Genomic DNA, 21,990 nt, shown 5'->3' on the forward strand with positions numbered 1-21,990 from the left:
TCCTGAGTGGTGTTAGTTTTAAAAGAGGCCTGTGGAAACCGTGTGTTATAATTTTTTTGACCAGAAACCACAAGTTCTATAGCAACGGATTATGATATATATTGATGTTGACCTCCAAATGACTCAATACCCTTTTAGACAACCTTATATATGAGATCAAGAGATAACCCTTCTAGCTTGAAGGAAAATCTATATTATAATGTTTTCTTGTAAAAATAGCCAACTTTTAAATTGACATCACAATTTTTTGATAGTGTGTAGCAAACTACGATGTGACATCGCTTAAAAAAAAGTTTATACATACAGACCTGTATGCTATGCCGGGCCTGTCTGCTGTCCATAAGTGTGGGAAATCTTAGAGAAAGACACTGTCTGTCTGTTTCTCTGTGTTTGCCGACAGGTTGTTTTATAGTAGGCCTATTAATAGTTGGTTGTGAATCGGATGTGCTAATTATTTACTTGCATCAATGCTTACCTGTTAAGAACATAATATATAATGTTTCTACATTTTCTTTCAGAACATGAGCAATACTGCTGATATGAACAGCATCAATATGACAGATATTAATAAAAGATGTAATGAGACATTCAAAATTTCTAACGGTAAGATTTATAGGTTTAAACAAGACTAGAAATAGGATAATATTTGTAATTGTATAATATTGCTCTTTAGAATATATGTGATTTATTTTAGATATCTTCTTCATCTTTATTTTTTAATTCATTTATTTATTTTTGCTATGAACGTTGTGCAAATTTATGAACGGAAAACTCTGTTCTAGTTATATACAGTAGAGCGTCGATTATCCGAAGTAATTGGGGGACATGAGTGTTCGGAAAACTGGTTTGTTCCGATAATCGAACTGTACATGTTTATTTGCCATGCGCGGAGCGGCACGCCTCAACTCTAAGCTGGCGCAGCTGTTGCTGTGAACAGCTTTGATACTGCCGCTACTTCTACAGCCAGTGCCAAACCGACAGAAGTGTGCTGATTGTTGAAACACAGCGACTGGCGGCTTGGCCGGTCAGCAGCGCCTTATGAAGGCCCCATTAGAAGCAATGTTCCGCCAGCGGTGGCTCAGTGCGGCGACTACTGTGGGAAACTTGGTTTGGGAGTGAGGGGGATGATGGACGGTAGGGTGGGAGAGTAACAGGTGCGAGCGAGTACACAGTTCGGTTAAGCGGTCGTTCGGTTGACCGACGTTCGGATAATCGACGCTCTACTGTATTGGGATTTGCAAGAACAAATCTCAAAGGTAACTTAATAAAAATTACTTCTCAAAGTGAATAAGAACAATCGTGTTCGCTCTATTACATCGACCAGGGCTTGTTTCACAAATGTATTACCCTGTGGTACTAGTGTAGAACTTACAAAAAGACATTTTTTTTTTTTCATAATTCTATGTATCATGCTGTTTTATTATTGCACTAGTGTTTTTCTTCATACTATTTTATGACATATTACAAACACTCTTAGAGTTTTAAAGTTTTTTTTTTTTGAAATTCAGGAACTTGACAAAGGACGTTTACTTCACGTTTTCGAAAGTGGTTCAATTTGCCTAGGTCTTCTAATGGCACTGGACGTGATACTGCTGTTAGAAAAACTTAACATAGTTTTACAGTAAAAGAAGCAAACAGTATCAGGCCTAATTAAATATGTAGATTTAATATGTTCTGGGATTGTAGATCTTAGAAATGAAGTACAATTTTCTTTGTTATTGAGCCCTTTATATACACCTACACAATCTGTCTATGAATGCCAGCAAGTGTATTGTTTTTGGCCTACATGAACCGTAACACTGACTTCATTTCTACTCTTGGCCAATTTTCCAGGCGAGTCACCATTTTAAAGACCGCTTCTCGGGCATACAAGCTCAGAATCTGAAGACTTCAAATCTGCAACAAGACAAATATGTTATTAATTTACAAATAAATTTCCGTTAAGTTACCGTGAATAACATAAAAGTTATATGCTTTGTAACTTCTTTTTCAGATCATCCCTTTAAATGCATTTGCATAATTTTAATTCATAGTCCAAGACTTGAGAATCTCACTGTATTTTCTAACAATATCGTATAATAACGCGATAATTAAAATAATTATAATATGTACATACAAACATAATATACGGTATTTATTCCGTTTTGATTGAAAGTATGAGACTTACTTGATAATAATTGTAATGTACCCTTCCTTTTAGGTCAATTAGAAGCCCTGAACAACACAGGAAAGTTTCAAAATGAATCTGACACTGCTGCAAAGGTAGGAAATTTTAAGTTGAATGGAAATAGAAATAAAATATAATGGATAGATTAATACACTGTTATACTTGTATTCGATGTATCAAAACTCAGATTACTTCTATAGCTTAATTTCAAGGTAATACAGGGTGATTTTTTTTAAAACTCACGGATTTCATTTGGGTCTAGAATTTCTAACTGAAGTACGATTTTCATGCGCTTTGTGGCAAATGATCAAGGAAGGATGGGAGATTTATGGAACTATGCTTACTGGTTTAAATTCATCTCGGGTGATATCGGCCACGCCTCAAGAAAAACAGCAAATATTCGCCAGTGTACCTAACAGTTGGAATGAGGTGCGGTGCCATGTGGATATTTTGAGTTTTTTTTCGTTAGATGGAAACCTCGCCAAGGTCAATAAGAAACAGGAAACTGGGCAGTTTATTTGGAATTGTCTGTACAATTCTGTGTTACTGTGTGAGTATGATCAGGACAGTGAAAATAGTGTACTCGTTGCAGTAACATGAGTGTATCGTTAAAAGGTTTTGAAGAATGGAATCTGTTGTTGCCACGCAAAGAGCATTCAGAAACAAATTTACCTCACGTTCTGCCCGAGACAGGAACATAACATGGTCCTTAGTGAACAAACTGGAAGAAACAGGATCAGCTCTGAGTCAATCCATTCTAAGTGATCAAGCATGTACCGCTTGACTATCGCCAAAAAATCTAATTTTTTCATGAATGTTTATCCTATAGAAGAGTATTTCAAAACCACAATTAATTATTTTTTCCATCACATGGCGACGCAGCCGCTGCCACCATTTTTCGTTTTCTTTATTTCAGGCATTTACGTTGTTTTCAATATCTCAGCATGTATTTGTCCTACCAAATTGAAAATTGCTGGACGTCTTCTAACTTGTGCAGAGCCAAAACTTTGTTCTCTTAATATTTTTTGCCTAAAACTACTTCAAAGGGATGAAATCAGAGTCTACAGTAGCAACATTTTTGGAGATTTGACAGTAGTCGGAGATTTGACAAATTATAGTCCTTGATTGTATCAATAGAAATACCTCTCTAGGCTTCGTATAGAAATACACAAAATAGTATTTGCTGATTAGCTACAAAATAATGTTTTGTCTTTGGAATATTTAACCTAACAGATGAAATTTGAGGTGAATGCAGTGGCGTATTTACGATTTTGTTTCGGGAGCGGCTTTGCTAACTTTCGGGAGGGGGGGGGGGGCTTTGCCTGAAAATGTAAAAATTCTGCAAGATATTTCATATACTTTACTATAGTTAGTAAGATTTCGGGGGGGAGCTTAAGCCCGGAAGCCCCCCTAAATACGCCACTGGGTGAATGTATTGTAGTAACTCCGAAATATCTTCTAAGAGAGTGTTTCTAATACATTAGTGCACCCATGACGAACTTGTACCTGATTACATACACAATTATGATATTTCACACTGCACGTTATGAGGTGTTTCATAGTCTAGTATCGAAGATTGTAATTGTACCGCAATGAAATTGTATGAGACCATCGGGAACAGGGCCGTAACTTGTGGGGAGAAGGGGGGCAACTGTCCTCCAAGCAAGTTCCCTGCCGTTCAAGGGGGTCCCATTTTAAGACAAAATTTTCTTACTCCATATACGCACATGAAATTATAAATGAAGCATCAAACAGGTTCACTACATTACATAAACAAAACAGCACACAAAAGGTAAATAAAATCAAAATGAATCGTGGGCCTATTTCAGTAAAAAAATGTCTATTATTAGGGGCCCTAGAAATAATATTTATTCGTATGGCTTTGAGATTTGTCCATATTGTTCCCTTAATTAATTTGTCATGTATGGAACGGTTCCAGGGGCGTAACTACTGCCTCGTAGACTTTGCCATGCGGAAGGGCCCATAAAGGGTAAGAGAGAGGGAAAAAGGGGGCCCAAGAATCAGAAAAACAACTTTTCTAGGGAGCCCAAATACACTTATTAATGCTTGCCCCCCCTCTCCTCCCCGAAAAAGATCTGAGTTACAGTGCTGACCTATAAACTCTATAAAACTTAAACTTTATACTCCTTGAAACAAAAACCAATAATCAAAATCGCTGTTATCTCGAAGTTATGCAAGAATATATCACAATATATATAAACAGGCCAAATTGAAAACCTCGTTCTTTTTTTTTAAATTTTTTTTTGAGTCGGTTAAAAAATCAACCATTAAGTAAGTTTCTTTTTTTTTTATTTGTCAGACGTAACTTTTCAAACCGCATTATGTAAAGAGAAAAGAGATTTGGTATATGAGAACTTCATGATAGGAAAACAAAAAAGGACTTGCACAAATTCAATATGGCAGACTCAAGGAGAGGAAGAAGTGATTGTTACTACTTTCTTATTTCGCAGTTTCACTTGAAAAAAAAGCTTCTCCTAATGACTCCCTTGTCCTGTGAAAAGAATTGAAATAGTTTATATTATATTGAATATTTTAAAATGAACCCTGTACGGAATACGTCTACATGAAACATGAAAAGTTTGTTTGTAAATATATTCATTATTGAACAACTATTTCCTGAAACGTGCTAACAGGTTATTATTTGAAACAAAATTTCACATTTTTAAGAAATTATATCTCGAAGAGAATGAGAGTAGTTAGTTACGCACGAGTAGGAGTGTTCGATAAGGTTGAGGACCTATCGAATTTCGGGACAGAAAATTTATCGAGTTGTCATCGGTTACTCAAAACCGTTTGTGTATTTGAAATTATCGAAGTTTTGTGTAATAATACACAATAACACACTGAACAAGGCTATGTGATAATATGTAAAAAACAGTATCACGTAACAGTTTCAATACAATAACTGTGTCTTCATCAGACTTCCACTCCTTCTGGCTGCTTGGGAGTTGGTCACCACTTATATATACTCTCCGGAGATCAACTTTTAATTAGGCTCCGCCCCTTCATTAAAAAGTAACACTTGTGTGGCTTTCACTTTCACTTTTTAGGTGCACACGTGTCCAATTAAAAGTTTACTTTTTTTGCTGGATACATTCTGTCCTCTAATTATCCTTATTAATTTTTTCCCTTTCTTTCTTCTTGCTTTTCATTTCTTCTTCTTTAACAGAATCTTCTCCCACTCTTTATTTATCGAGAGTCCTGCATTCCAATTCATCACCTTGTCTCCTGCCTTCATAATCTTTTTGGCTTCCTTCCATTTTCTCACTAAAGTTCTGTTCTCTACTTCTATGACCCCTTCCCACCCTATCCTGTGGTTTGTCTCTTTCTGATGCTTGTATATCGCATTGTTGTCCCTTTTCAATCTTACATCATCCTGGTGCTGTTTAATCCTTTCTTGTATTTTGCTTCCTCCTTTCCTGTACGTCCTAATTCCTGCTTTCCGAAGCATTATCTTTATCTTTTCTGTTTCTTTGCCTAGACTTTCTATTCCAAACTATTTTTTGTTCTTGTCTTCTTCCTCATTTTTTCTCTCTCTTGCTATGTCTCTTGACCCTATCCTCTTCGTTGTATCCATTTCTCCTTAGTTGTGTTCAGAACTTCTTTAAATCTTTTCCTCTGTTCTTCATTTGTGCTTAGGTCTCCTATCCTTTCTTTATAAAAAGCCATATATAAGCATCAGAAAGAGACAAACCACAGGATAGGGTGGAAAGGGGTCATAAAAGTAGAGAACAGAACTTTGGTGAGAAAATGGAAGGAAGCCAGGAAGATTATGAAGGCAGGAGACAAGGTGATGAATTGGAATGCAGGATTCTCCATAAATAAATAGTGGGAGAAATTCTGCTTAAAGAAGAAGAAATGAAAAGCAAGAAGAAAGAAAGGGAAAAAATAATAAGGAAAATAAGGATAATTAGAGGACAGAATGTATCCAGCAAAAAAAGTAAACTTTTAATTGGACACGTGTGCACCTAAAAAGTGAAAGTGAAAGCCACCCAAGTGTTACTTTTTAATGAAGGGGCGGAGCCTAATTAAAAGTTGATCTCTGGAGAGTATATATAAGTGGTGACCAACTCTCAAGCAGCCAGAAGGAGTGAAAGTCTGATGAAGACACAGTTATTGTGTTGAAACTGTTACGTGATACTGTTTTTTACATATTATCACATAGCCTTGCTCAGTATGTTATTGTGTATTAGTACAAAATGGAAATAAGGCCTGATAGAATAGCTTCGGGTATTATTGAGATTTCGAGTATTATCGAAGTTTCGGGTATTATCGAAATTTCGAGTATTATCGAAGTTTCGGGTATCGAAATTTCGAGTATTACCGATGTTTCGGGTATTATCGAAAGTGGCGTGGGCTCTGACGGGTCCCAAATAGAATGTTCGAAAACTTTGCCACTTTTGTTGGAAGAGAAAGGGTGGTTCCATCAATATTGGCAAGAAGATGGGCACCGCCGCATTATGGTGGTAATGTAATCGATGGTTCAATGAACACTTTCCCGGTTGTTGGATAAGTCGGAATGGACCAGTTGAGTGGCCAGCAAGGTCCCCCGACCTACCTCCTTTGGATTTCTATCTTTAGGGACACTTTAAAGCTATTGTCTAAAAGTGTAAAATTATTGACATTAGCTACCTGAAAAGGAGAATCATTACGGCCTGTGAATAAATATCACTAACCATAAATATCACAAACCAGAGTGCACAAGCACTGGGTCTCACGGTTAAGGATAGGCCTATGCATAGAACAGAAAGTGGGCATGCTGAACATGTCATGTGATTGTAATTGTCTCATGTGTGTTAGCTCTCTCTTTTCCTACTTATTAACGAATACGTAATGTGAGAGGTTACAAAGTTTGTTTACTTTATCTTTCAATTCGAAACTTTTCACAGCATTTCACACATAACAGATCCTAAGTTTATTCACAACTTCAAAATTGATGCATGTTTTGGAAAAATAATCTCACCATTGGGTTTCCCTTCGAAGAGGATGTTGTTTAAGATGTCACATGACCATGTTGTCATTTAAAATAAACAAGTTGATCCAAGATGGCGGAGGACAACCTTAAACACGTCATAATGTTTCCTCCCTTGCACCACCATTGATCGCAATTAACTTCGGATAGACTGCATTTACAGTTTCTCAAATATTTAGCTTGAGATTTTGTATTTCACTTAACAAAATATTATCTTTCAATTACTTCGGACATTTTGACATTTTCCAATATGGCGAACGAAGAAGTTGCGGGATTTTAGTATGTCATTTAAATAATCTTTATCAACATCTATGTCAAATTTTAACTTGTTAATATTTACTTCCTAAGTTCAATAAAATTGTAGAGCTAAATGTTTGTAAAAGTATGCGTTTTATGAAAACTTGTTTCTCTTTTAAAAATATTGTGTTATCTGTGTTCTATAAAACGACACTAAGTTTATCTCTTTATGTTCAACGATAGCGAAGATATTGCTATTTTTATCTGTGTATTGTTCATTTGACACTTCCAGCCGCCATTTTCCAATATGGCGGCGAAGGTCACCTGGGATTTCAGGGGACTTTTAGTATGTTGTTTAGAACATCATTTCCAACATCTGTACCAATTTTCAGCTTGTTACTAATTTGTTCCTTACTTTTTGCTAATTTGACAAGGTATTATACGAAATTTCGACAATCTCAAATACTCGAAGGGTTTCGAGTGGCAGATAATAAATTTTCAAAACCGAAGTTTCTGAAGTCTTCAGGTTTATCAAATTTTCTTACCTCTGCCTATATCAGAAGCTGTCTCCTTCCAGAATTTTAATTTAAATCCTCGAAACTAGATGCAAAATATCTTGTTTTTCTGCCTGCCCTGTTGTTGGCGCAATCGGTAAAGTGGCAGTTTGTAGACTAACGGTGTCTTGGATTCCAATCCTGTTCGAGTGATGCATTTTTCTCTTTCGTTCTCTGTCTCTCTCTTTCCCTTCCCTGACAGACTATTTAAACCTTTTACACAAACATTAGTCTTAAAGACATGAGGGAAGAAACTCTTCTTTCACTTCATTTCAAGAGAGCAACTTTTAAATGAACACACTGCATATATGTAGTATATATTATGTACATCTATGCTAACCTTGATTGCATTGTTTCTTCCAAACACTAGGATAATCCATAACTCCTCAAAATATTCAAATGACTCGATAAACTGAGATCATAGTGAGATCTTTCAGTATTTGCTGCTTTCAAACAATTCGAGACACATGAACAGTTAGAGTGTCTCAAACTCGTCGAATGTTTCTAATATTTCGGATATCTCGAATACTTCAAGTGTCTCGAGCATTTCGAGGGTCTCGAATACTTCGTCTGTTTCAAACAATTCGAGAGTCTCGAAAGTTCGATAATTTGATAAGATTAAAATTCTTTATCGACAAAACGGTTTTGAATTATATCGAATTGTTATCGATTACTCGATTATCGGAACAGCTCTACGCACGAGTCACCCATGTTTAATGAGGTGTTGAGTGTTTAAGTATGCAAGACGTATTGTTTTGTGTACAACCTTTGCATTTTGGGATTGTCTAGACTGGCGGTCCTTAATATAATGATCATAATAATTGTGACAGAATAAATTATAAATATGACATCGAAATTTTATTTATTTATATTTTCATGCTTATTTATAATTTCATACTCTTGATTTAAGAATAATGTTAGATTTAAGTGAAATAAAAAAACTAATTTTTTGTATCTAGGGACGACTATATGTTGACATACTAAATAGTTTCAACATTTATTTTGTATTTTGTCATAAATGTGTTCATCATTTAATTAAATGTATATGGCATATGAAATATATCTTCATATGGAATTTGGATGTCATGTCAGTGTTAAAAGAAACATATAATAGATTTTATGCCACTTTAGATAAATTTCAAATGGATCATTTATACATTTTTTAAAAAAGTTCTCTATTCTCTTTACAGTGTTATCTTCATTGCATTTTCAACAATACTGGTATGGTAAGTTAGTGTTACAAGTCTGAAATGTAAGGTTTAATGTTTTTGTTAAGAAAATATGCTTTTATGAAAGAAATTAATAATTCAAATTGAAATAATTTTATTTGCATATTAAAATTCAAAGTACTCCATATTATACTGTGTTTAGTAGTCACTGAAATTCCAAAGGTTGTTTAAAAAAATCAAAATAAGAACTCCACTTAACAAAAGCTTTTGAGCCCTCAACTTTTATCTATCACTAAAATAGGAGTGTACTTTAATAATAAATTAATTGTATTCTATATTACAAAATATGTACAAATATCAATAATTAAAATGATAAGAAAAAAAAACACTTACTGTAAATGATAATCTTTAAAAACGAACAACTTCGAACATATAGAATAGGTAAATTCTGATCACACAATGCAATAAAAATATAGTTCCTATCATGATGAACTTTATTCCCCTTCTAGATGTCATTTTATACTCTTAAAATGTTACATAATAATGGGTGACGTTACAGTTACAATTTTCAGTATAAATAAGTAAGATTCACTTAAAATAGGCCTAAGCATTATGAAACCCTATTTCATTACAATTAGGAGTAGATATTAAAATTTGAATATAGAGATGTTTAACTTATAAAAACAATGAGCTCTTTTTACACTTTTATTATTTAATATTATTTTATTACTATTTAAAAATAATTAATTTTCTTGAATTTATTTTCCATTAGTTTTTTTTACCTTTTTTGAATCGCTATATTATCTGATATTTTGAATACTTAAGTATACCTTACGTTACTAATTAACTCCTATATATTATAGTACTTCGCGAAGACTACTTGCAAAAGTTCCCTTCCTCCCGGTTCATTCGGGCACAGATCAATGAGGCCTACTGGCGGTGTGGAGATAATATTCCACACTTCTTCGACATTGCTCATAGAGGAGATGATGTGGCCAACACCACGTTCCAATTCGCTTAATCTTCTTTCATAGAGGAGATGATGTGGCCAACACCACGTTACAATTCGCTTAATCTTCTTTCTTTCTCCATGTATTCATATGATAGAGATTAGATGCACTCCTGGATCACATACGTACACAGTGCAGTCCAGAAGTTCCCGAACTAGGACCATTGAAAGAAAAATAAGAAGGCTGGTATCATTTTTTTTAAAGTTTGTTTATTCAAAATAGGCTTCATTTGAATCAATATACTGCTGAGCACATATTTGCAAATATTTCATGGCCTTGGAAAACTCTGTTCAGCTGCTCGGTCACAGTTTTTAGAATCTCCTTTGATGGCATCGAATTATTTTTTACCCTTTAGTTGCAATTTTACCTTGAAGAACAGAAAATAATCTCAGGCAAAGACAGGTCTGGAGGGTAAGGGGGATTACGATTTATTTTTGAACCAGAAAATGTTTAGTCATTGTTGTCAAATGAGCTGGGTCTTCGGTTAAAATTTGGAAAACTACAGCAGATATTGAGTGCTATTAACCGAAACGTCAGTTTTCGTTTTTGGGACGGCGGCGATGTTGTCATCAGTTCGAGTTGTTGTGGTCGACCACTGCACTCGTAATCCTTCACTGACTTCCTACCCTCTCGAAACCGTTTGTGTCGCGTAGTTTCTCACGAGCTCACAGGAATTATTTGTATTTTCATTTTTTTTTTCGAAAACTGTTCAGAACTAGATCTCTTAAACATCCATTGCACTTATTGAAAATTTAAGTAAATATACATAAAAAAAAAAACTTTCTGTTTAAGTTCGAAAATACTTATTTACTTCAAAATATTGAATAATTATTATCTCTCGTTGGGAGCAATTGAAATCAACATCTAAACTTAAATGCTTATCAACGAACTTTAAAAGTTCGTTACTAAATTTTCTATGCCTGTGTGTCTGTCTGTATGTTACTTTTGATTTTTTTTTTTTTTTAATTTTGAACCCTGTATTAAGTAGAGCATCAAAACCTATCTGAGAAAGTGATTAAATTTTTCGTGTCACTCTTACCGTTCTCGAGATATTTGCCAAGAAATGGCCGATTTCCAAAGATTTAAGGAGCCATATCTCGGGAACTGTAAGTCATAGAGAGGTCATATTGGTGTTGATCAATATCTAAGAGGATGGTAAATATTTTCTCATCAAATAGTAACTATTGGTCACTGGTTTGGCCAGTGGCCACCAATTAATATCGGTAACAAAATGTTTACCATCCTGTTAGGTATTGAGTAACATCAATATCATCCCTGTATGATTTACTGTTCTCATGATATTGGTCAATTCTTCCCGATCTATCTCTCCATTCTTTCTAAGTTTGTTCTGGCAATGCTCTTCGAGCATTCTCAACTGGTTTCTCAGCTGAATTATTATTATTATTATTATTATTATTATTATTATTATTATTATTATTATTATTATTATTATTATTATTATTATTATTATTATTATTATTATTATTATTATTATTATTATTAATTATACACTTCAAAATTAATAAAAATGATTTCATGGAAATCTTTACTTTAGATTTTTCTGGAGTTAGTATAATGTTTGGTAAGTAAATAGAAAGAGAGACAACCAGCGTGTAATAAAGGATATCATGAAAATGCGTGTTCTATGTTCTTCTTGCAGATGAATATGAAAGGAGATTTTAACACAACCACACTGAAGATGGCAATAAGAATGGTCAGTCAAAACAGTACGCTTAACGATGATGTAAGCAAAGCGTTGGATACCTGTAGCAAACAAAGTAAGTTAACATTCTATTTAAAGCATCAAAGAGGAATTTAGAAAAAAAAAATATTTTTAGAAATGGAAGGAAAAGACAGAAGGACGTGTAAAGTTAAGAACTTCTATTTCTTAATAATTGCTTAAAACTGATAATTTTTGTGCATGTAAAGTATTTGTATGAGTAACGTTGCCACTTTCGTTAGGAATATATACTATATATAGGTAATTGTATATACGTGTGTTAGGTAGTTATTTTATTTCTGATTTTTATTACAGGTGTTTCAGATAAATGTGAGAGGGCTTATAAGTTTGTCACATGCTTGTACGAAAAGGTAAGTTTAATTTTTTAGAATTACTATTAATAAAATATATTTATTTCATCATTTTTTTATAACAGCCATCTAAGTATGAACAGCTATAGATACCTAGATGACTCAGTTGAATTACGTAGGACAGAACATTTCACATAGTCAATATTTCTTGCTCTCTGGTCAAACCAGTTTCAATTTTGTTTTCATTAATACTTTTTTTTTATGAACTTTAATGTCGTGTTTATGTAATGTTTAACACTGTTTTAGACACTTAATATACACAATGCGATGCTGAAGATAAAGCTCGTAAAATTATTTATTAGATTTCATAATTATAACACACTTATCTGCTTTTAAGTAAGATCTTGATTCTTTGAATTTATATTAATAATCTTAAACGTAATCACCCTGAACTTTAAAGTTAAAGCGCATTCTTTAGGGAGACACAAATACCAACAATAAGTAGATAAAAAATGGTATTAACACTGTGTTTTGCTCCCACCTTTCATAATATTAAAATGTTTCTCATAAATTGAATATAGCATCCAACCGCTGAATATTATTAAGAAAACTTGAATTGGGTTTAAAATAGTATCAATCGTCCACTGAACTTATCCAGAATTTATCATACCACAGATTCATGTCCGAGTTATGCACGGAATGACAAGGAGAAAATCTTTGAATTTTACGTTCCGCGGTTATACCGGTTAGGCTAAAGGAGACGGTGATGATGAGTAATGAATGAAATGGTGGAATGAAGGAAGTGGGGGGAAACGGGAGAACCCGAGAAAACCCACGCACACGGTGTTTGTCCACCACAAAGTTCACTTGACGGGGGCTGGGATCGAGCCCGAGACCCCAAGCACCAGAGGTGAACGCTCTACTACTTGGAATGACAAGGAGAAATATTCATATGAGAGTAAAGGAATCCTCTCATATGAATATTTATATGAATCCTAATATTCGTATTAGGAGATAGTGAATACAGTGACATTACAACTTCAGACCTTTCCACATATTTGAAAGAATCCACTGATAATGTAGAAAGCAAATATAATGTTAGAAAATCCTAATTCAAAAATGAAATTCAAGGTTTCTTGAAATGTTAATAAAATCTTAAAAAGACAAGGAACTTCAAACTGGTAATCTTGACAGATGTTGTTCTCTAAAGTATTGACATATTCAGCTTCACCACTAGAAAACAAAGAAATCTAGTGAACGCTAATTGTTCTTCACCATCCTTCGATGATAGTTGCTAGTATCCCTACATTTATTCCTTCATTATCTTTATTAACCGACTACGCTTGTTTATAAGTATCCATCTATGAAAATGGCAAAAGAAAAAGACGAATTCCCGTATACTTGTATGTATAGCAATGTTGTATTGTGGGTTTTTAGTAATTGTGGCATTCCTTTATGCCCATTGCATTTATTACTTAACCTGTGTATATTTGATCATTTACATTTGGAAGATGCTGACAGAAAGTTACCGAAAATTCAATTAGTCTACATTTTCTATTAGTGACAATATGGTACGTCAAAATATAAGTTACATGTACTGACACTTTAGTGTTGAGTTTTTATTTATTTATTTATTTATTTATTTATTTTTTGGTGCTCATCATTACACTGCATACAATAAATAATTTAAGTATGTATTCTTTGGTAATACTGGCGATAAGACTAGCGAAACTATCGTTGAATTTATTGGTTTATTGTAATTTAAAGCTTCTTTTTACCACCCAGACTATATTAGATGGGGACTACTTTCTTAAGCGGGATTCAATCCGGTAGTTGGAATTTGAATCCGAGGCTTAGTACACACAGCAATGATTAATCCAGGGGTCACGCACAAAGAAAGAATACCCTTTGGTCACTTAACTACCAAGAGACAGAACCCAAGGTTGTAATGTTGTTAAAAAAATTAAATAAACAATATGGCGGCTCCAGAGTTCTATAAGAGGAAAGAATGGTGGTGAAACCGGCTTTAAACCCCTGCCTCCGAAAAATCAACTCCTGACTTTGAGACCTCTAGTGATATTTCACTTGAAAGGCATTCTTTAAGTTCTTATATGAGCAGTGGCGTGCAAAAGTGAGGTTCAGGGTTTAATTCCTCTATCCTTTGAACAAGATATTATGGACAAATAAACATTTATTATATTGAGGTATATGTTCTTCATATATGGTGATATGTTTAAATATCAACAGGAATTATCATTAAAAAAAAAAAAAAGCACAAAATGGATTTGACAAATTGGACAAACACAAACGTGTTTGAACTTGTTAGTATGTTAGATGCTGTTTTCTGCTTTCCTGTCAGTTGTAATCGTCATGTTGCGGTAGTATTTAAAGTAGCATTGCGCAGCAACTACTATTAAATTTTTGACAAATAAAAATACCAATCCATCTCCTATTTATTAGGGACTGAAAAAAGAAGTTTGAAGGTAAATGTTTTCTTCAGTCTGGATTGTCTGATTGGTACAGTCACTCAGAAAGCACAGTCATTTTTCAGTCAGTCAGTCAGAGAAATCGGAACACTTAAAATAAGAGAATCGTCTTCAAGAGAATCATAATGAGAATCATCTTCAAGTTACCAAAGTTCGCTTCTAGGTAGGTTCTCTGCCTTTTAAAGTATGAACATATAAAGAACGAAGATTAGTAGCAGTCATGAAACTTCTGCAGCGACATTAAAAGAATGGAGACTACTTTTCACACTCTATTGCACCCATGATGAGATTTGCACTGCTCCATTCAGATGAATTTTTAGAAGAGAAAAAAATTCGATTCCAATAAGGAGGTTATTAACGCTGCGCAAGAATGACTCAACATAGAGACAAAAGACCTCTACTGTTCTGGAATTAATTAAGAAGTTTCCACCGCTGAAATAAGAGTATTACAGTGACAAAGAACTACATAGTAAAATGTGTAACTAATTTAATTTGTTGAATAAATAATGTACAGCACAAATGTTTGTATTTATATCAGAACAACACAGGTAGATAGTTTCTAAGAAAAAATGTCGTACTTCAGACATTAAAAAAAGAAAATGATAAAATGTGTAATAATCTTAAAAATCCCCGTCAATGACATTACGTTATTGTCAACTATATGAATGGCACAGTACGCAAGTATAACAAGTAATTTTTTAAAAATATTAGCACATCAACAAATGATACACAACAGTTGTTAAATGTGTTATGTAGTAGAGTCTGTATTATTATGTTTGGGTTAAATTAAATATATTTTCTCAAAAGCAGCCAACAATGAAGAAATTAAGACCCTCAGCACAAAAGCAAAAATCTGCAGCACGAAGACTTTTTATGTGGGGATGAAGAACACTTTTATTACACGTATGTAAGTTTTCTATTTTATTGTATCTGTATTATTTATTTATTATTTTTTTTAATCGTGAGGGAATGTAGTATTCCAAACAACTCCTTACTAAAATGTTCAACTAACTTAAAAAAAAAACTATAACTAATTCGATTTATAACAAGTGAGAGGATAATATTATTTTAGATTAAGGCTCTTTTTTTATTATTATTATTATTATTTAACTTGTTGAAAGGTGTTATAGTTGTCATTCATAGGGTTATAAAATATCCACTAGCCTACTTTTTCAACCACACTGGTGTATGGCGAAAGCGTGCTTGCATGACATTGTGTGTTATGAGTGACGTTTGTTTGCAGGAAGAAAATCTCAATTTCTTGTGAGGCTTATTGCTGTATAGAGAAGATTTAAAAGAGAAAATTATTCACCGTTTCAAGCTTAAGTTACACATATCTTTAGATATCGGAAAATTATTTATCTGTAAAAGTATTTTAACTTGTAAAATCAAGACGTGATTAACTTATAACTATGTTCTCACTAAAGACTGGATGTTCAGGTTCTAAAAGTATGAAAATAACACATGCCAGTAGGCACTAAAATTTAAACCGAAATAATAAAGAGAAATGTTCAGTGATATACAAAAACTAAAATTAACTCAGAAATAGTCAAATAATCTAAAAACGTGCCTGATGATTGTTTAGCGAGAACATTAAATATTTTAAAGAAAGCAACATTAACTTTTCCTATCTAACAAATAAATTATTTAAAGTATTTTGTCACAGCAGTTTTTACAATATTGTACATAAGACAGCACGAAGAAAGAAATTATTGATTAATTTCAGATGAGCCACTTCAACAAATTATTAAATATATTTAATTTAATACATCTTAGCAATTTGTCACAAGAAAGCATTAATTGTAAATGCACTCAAAGTAAGGCATTATTAAAGTCCTCAATTCAAAATTGTTTTTGATTGTACAATACACTTTTAAAACTCAAAACTATCTTTTTACTTCCTTGAATGTGATCGGATTTTTTTTAAAGCATGCAATAACGAAAGGTTAACATTAATTTCGTACAATTTATCTTTCACGACTTCTCTGATTATCTTTAATTTGTGAAAGTCTTCATTATTCTCAATCACTTGCTCGCATTCTGGCAGCGATATTTTCTCCAGTATTGTGGTCTTGCTAAAGGCCTTTGTTCCGTACTAGGATTCGCGAAATTGTGGGTTGTAACGCAACGCAAAACGCATTATAATTGCAGTGCCTTTTATCGCAAATTAAAGTACAGATTTTGCGTTTTCTTGAAGCAGAGAATTAAGGAATGAGGTCTATGAACATAATTTAGTTTCTGATATTTTAAATTTCTTGGAACAAGTAGAAACTTTTCTTGGAATAAAAGATCTATGTAGTTATTCCAATGAAATTATGATTTTAAAGAAAATATAAATTATATGTAACATTTGACATTTAAGTTATAATACAAGCAATATAGAGTAAATTATGTAAAATAGGCAAAATATTTGCTGCTTTAATTGAAACAGAGATTCTCTAAATGAACTATAAAACGTTCCTTTTTATTATATTATAACATTACGAAATACGTATGATATTTTGCCTAACATCCTATTTCTACTTAATATCTTCAATCAAAATACTAGTATCATTTGCATGTAAAGTTGACTTAATTGAACTAATATAATTAAGACAATTTTTAACATATTGATGATTTGTATATTTTACTTAGACTAGTAATTAATTTATTATATTTTACTGATTATAATTATCCCTTTTTGACGGGAAAAAAAGTGCGTACATTGTTCTAACAGCATGAAGCTGTTTATGTTGCTAATTTTCATTGTTTCGAAACGAAATCTATATTATAAAAATGAAAATGACTATGTTTGTGATTCCTAGTCTCTTGAACCGCCCGACCGATCTCGATCAAATTAGCAACATTGATGATGTTCGGAACTCGGATGTTTTTTCTTCTTCTTTTTTTTTATCATTTCACTTTGACGGAACAACTTGGGGGAGGGGGAGGAGGGAGAGATATACACAAATCAATGAATACAAAAATAAAAGTGACTATGTTCGTGAATTAATAACTCTTGAAGCACCCAATCGTTCTCAATCAAATTTTCAACATATTTGAAGTTTAAACCTGAGAAGTTTCTTATCATTTCACTTTGACGGCAGATCTTAGAGGAGGGAGAGGGGAGGAGGGGAAATATATGAAAATGAATAAACTTTAACAACTCTTGAACCACCCGACCGATCTCCATCAAACTTTCAACATAGATAAGGTTCGAGCCTGGGATGTTTTCTTCATTTCGCTATTACGATGCAACGTAGGGGAGGGAGACGGGGAGATATATGTATAAAAATAAAAATAAAAGTGACTGTCTTTGTGACTTCATGACGCTTAAACCACTAAACCGATCTTAATCAAATATTCAACATAGATGAGGTTCGGACCTGGTGTGCTTTTTATTACATCACTTTGGGGGTAGAACTTAGGGGCGGGAGGGGAGAAGACATATATATATAAATGAATAAAACTTAACAACTCTTGAACCACCCGACCGATCTCATCAAACTTTCAACATAGATAAGGTTCGGGCCTGGGGTTTTTTCTTCATTTCACTTTTACGGTGCAACGTAGGTGAGGGGGAGGGGAGATATATGTAAAAAAAAAAGGAAAAAAATGAAAGAGACTGTCTTTGTGACTTCATCACTCTTGAACCACATGACCGATCTCGATCAAACTTTCAACATAGATGAGGTTCTGGCCTGAAATTGTATTTATCTATTCAATTTGACGATAGAACTTAGAGGAAGGGGAAGGAGGAGTTGTGAAATAAATAAAACTTAATAACTCTTGAACCATCCGATCGATCTCGATCAAATTTTCAATATAGATGATGCTCGGGCCTGAAATAATTTTTATCGTTTAACTTTGAAGGTGCAACGAATGGGAGGGGGAGATATATGTAAAAACAAATAAAAATAAAAGTGACTGTCTTTGTGACTTTATCACTCTTGAACCACATGAGCGATCTCGATCAAACTTTTAACATATATGAGGTTCGGGCCTGCGACGGTAGAACTTAGGGGAATGGGATGGGAGGGGGAGATAATAAATAAAACTTAATACCTCTTGAACCACCAGACTGATCTCAATCAAATTTTCAACCTAAATGAAGTTCTAACATAAGATAATTTTTGTCATATCACTTTGACGGTGTAACTTAAGGAAGGGGGAGAGAAATGTAAAAATAATCAAAATGACCGATATTAATGTCGAATCTATAGTTTTTGGGGTGGCTGAGATGAACAGTGACACTTCTGATGCTGTTTAAATCCAAATTCAACCCCGCAACTTAGGGGAGAGGATTGGGGAGATATATAAAAATGATCGAAATGACCAATATCAAAATTGAATTCATAGATTTCGGGGTCGCTGAGCTGAGCAATGACACTTCCGATGCCGTGACCCGCAACATGAGGAGTGAGGGGAATATATAAAAATCACCGAAAATGACCAATATCAAAGAGCGCTTTAGTAATAGTAAAAAGGGAACATATTATCATTTTTTCTTAATTTAACCCAGCGTAGCGGGTAATTGATGCTAGTTTATTTTATTTTTTTAAGGTTGAATGAAACGCGAAAGATGTATCAGACGTCGTTAATTAGTTTCTACGATTACAGTTCTTTGAAGTTTCATTTCTTAATATAGTGTTGAAATAGACAAGATGTTGTTTTCTGTAAATTGTCTTTACATTCATACTTTTCTTCCGCTTGTTGATTCGGCTGCAATGAGAACCTTCCTAGGGAAATTATAAATATACCTTCGCTGCAGCAAAAGATACTCAGCCGATCTGAAATTTAGTACACAGATGAAGGTCAAGACGTACCAGGTCTGAAAAGATTCTATTTAATATAGGTTAAGAAGTGGTTAATAATCGCAAATAATATGTCATACTTTGGTGGCGTCACTTATATGTGATATGTTAAAATATTCCTCTTTTTCTATTGAATTGAACAACATATAGATAAGCATGGTTCACACCTATAGTGATGCATACAAGGAAAAAAGCATGTATATTTAAAAAAAAAATATGATATCGATATCAATAGAGAGCGTAATTAGTCTTATTAATTGAGAAGTATGTATATACAGAGTAGAAGTGATCGAACGTATGATAACTGTGTACTATCTTAATTAACAATTTTTATCTTCATCTTTTAGTTGTATCTTTATAATTTATTGAGCCTTGTCTCCTTAATAACTCCACACCGATCCCTCTAATAACTAGGACATGGAGAGGAAATGGTAAAACCATCTTTATCTCGACGAAAAATACCGATTACTGTTTATTACAATATGACTATTCACTCATTCTGCAAGGCAAGACATCACCGAAAGTTGTATTGATCTCTAGACGAACACCGGTAGTTTCAGGATTCGTAAACAATGGATACGATAAGCAAACAAGCGCCTGCGTGTATTTATACAAAATAAAAATAGATTATACAATTCATCACCGTCTTTTATACATTACTGTACAGTACCTTTGCTAAACGATGTGATTAATGTGCTATTTGCTGCAAAAACAAAACAAGTAAAAAGCAAACTAATTTTTGAGTAAGTACGTATCCTTTTTTTGTTGACATTGAATTTTAATAATTTTTAAATTTCACGCGTTTTCGTTGATCCATTGATAAGTTGGGTGCTAAAATGTGTTCCAAGGCATCTCTTGTACGTGCATTAAATTGCTTGTTTAATAATAATAATAAAAATATTGTTTTACTAAATGATAATAAATAAAATACGAATAATAAAAAATACTCTGTTTTCATGTAGTTTCGGCGTCTATGAAACAACTAGGGGTACGGCCATCGTAATCCCTTGGAGCCTCCAGTGATGACAAAGAAATGTCTCTCGAAATATCATATATTGCTTGGTCTCGAATTCAAGGCTTAAAGACTTCTTATTCCAACCAACCCTGACTGGCAGTTTTGTTGTATCGTTTTGTAAAAGAAAAAGAAAAAAAAATCTCAAAAACTGACTGTTAACAAAAATGTGGTCATGGTTGAAAATATCCCTGAACTTCGTGCTTTATTAGTTTACGAAATAATATCTATAAGTAATTTTCCAGTTTTTGATCTTAAAGAATCGATCCATACTGAATATCATTCTTTTCATCACACAGATGCTATTCGATGAAAAATAACTTTTCGTATAACTTCATGAACATCTATAATATACATAATAAATTTTTATTTCATTGTCTAATTGTTCCCAAGTTTCTTTTCTGGTTTTCTCAAATTTGTGTCCCACTTCCATGTCATTAAAGTCAGAAACTGTTTAATTGAATGAGCGCGTTATGAGCGTACTTGTATTAAGCTCAATAGATATTGAGAGACAAAATAATTAATTGTTCGTTATAGTTTTTCACGATTTAAGATTAATGTTGAGCCATTTCAGTCGTTACTGATTAAAATTAAGTATGAGGATATGAACAACTAACAGGTTGGGTCTACTGTAACGATTAGTTATAAATTAATACAAATAATTAGTGTCAAACAATATTTATTATTGTTATTTTATAATTATTATTATTATTATTTCAGACTGACTGATTACAATGAAGGCACAAGAATAATCATATACCTGTAAATTATCAACCTATGAGTAAGCTACGACGCATCGTGAATGGTGGAGGTTTTATGCAAATAGTCATATATATATATAGGGCTATGTACCACAAACCTGTAAAACTTATTTCTGTCTCTTGAGGATAGAGAACTTAAAAATTGAATAAGTGTATGTATTGATTTTGTCCTGAAATAAAAAATTATGAGGTTCAAGTAACTGTTTCTTTCAAATCACTACTGTATATCTGGTAATAATACTCAATTATCCACGAATATGTATAGAAAAGAATTTGTGAATTATTGTATCAAAAAGATAAAGATAAAAAGACGTTTAGAGAGATTTTACAAGCAAATGTAATAGTATATACTGTACTTAGAATCTCAAGTGGTTGTTATAATGCTTAGTATTTTCGTTTGCTATCAAAAATACACACATACTCTAAACATATTTTTGTTTTAAATAACTTCGAAATCAATACACGAACTGCACTTTGGCTTCCTTACTCTAAACAGAGCGCAATATATTAGATTTTACCGCTGACAGTACTCAAATTAATTTATTTATCTGGATGACCTTCTGTAACTCTTATCTCTGGAACGCACATTCGTGAGGAAAATAATTATTCAAACTATTTACCGCCTGAAGTCTTAGAGCCAATTACAGGTACAAATAGAACATAATGGAAACATTTTAACAAAATGCAACTCGCCTAATTAATACGGCATTGGACCAGCTTTAGACTGTATTATACAGTTATAGTCTGCATGCAGTGCAGCAATTACCTGTGTCAGCA

The 21,990-nt window shown here is 33.3% G+C and overlaps 1 protein-coding gene across 4 annotated transcripts; it reads left to right on the forward strand.

The window, feature by feature from the left end:
* The first annotated feature begins 461 nt into the window (after window positions 1-461).
* On the forward strand, window positions 462-21,403 carry LOC145691829 (general odorant-binding protein 56h-like). Of its 4 annotated transcripts, none has more exons than XM_081767142.1 (7): window positions 462-603; window positions 2,201-2,262; window positions 9,142-9,177; window positions 11,791-11,908; window positions 12,166-12,221; window positions 15,455-15,554; window positions 21,173-21,403. In XM_081767142.1, the coding sequence occupies exons 1-6, from the start codon at window positions 522-524 to the stop codon at window positions 15,530-15,532; spliced, it is 432 nt and encodes a 143-aa protein (XP_081623268.1). In that variant the 5' UTR covers window positions 462-521; the 3' UTR covers window positions 15,533-15,554; window positions 21,173-21,403. The 4 variants fall into 4 exon arrangements, with proteins under 4 accessions (XP_081623268.1, XP_081623269.1, XP_081623270.1 ...); XM_081767143.1 differs by having other exon boundaries at window positions 15,455-15,550; XM_081767144.1 differs by having other exon boundaries at window positions 15,458-15,554.
* Window positions 21,404-21,990: the final 587 nt, after the last annotated feature.

This window comes from Thermobia domestica, chromosome 8 (assembly GCF_964235325.1).
Source record: "Thermobia domestica chromosome 8, izTheDome1.hap1.1, whole genome shotgun sequence".
In the NCBI taxonomy this organism is placed as follows: Eukaryota; Metazoa; Arthropoda; class Insecta; order Zygentoma; family Lepismatidae; genus Thermobia; species Thermobia domestica.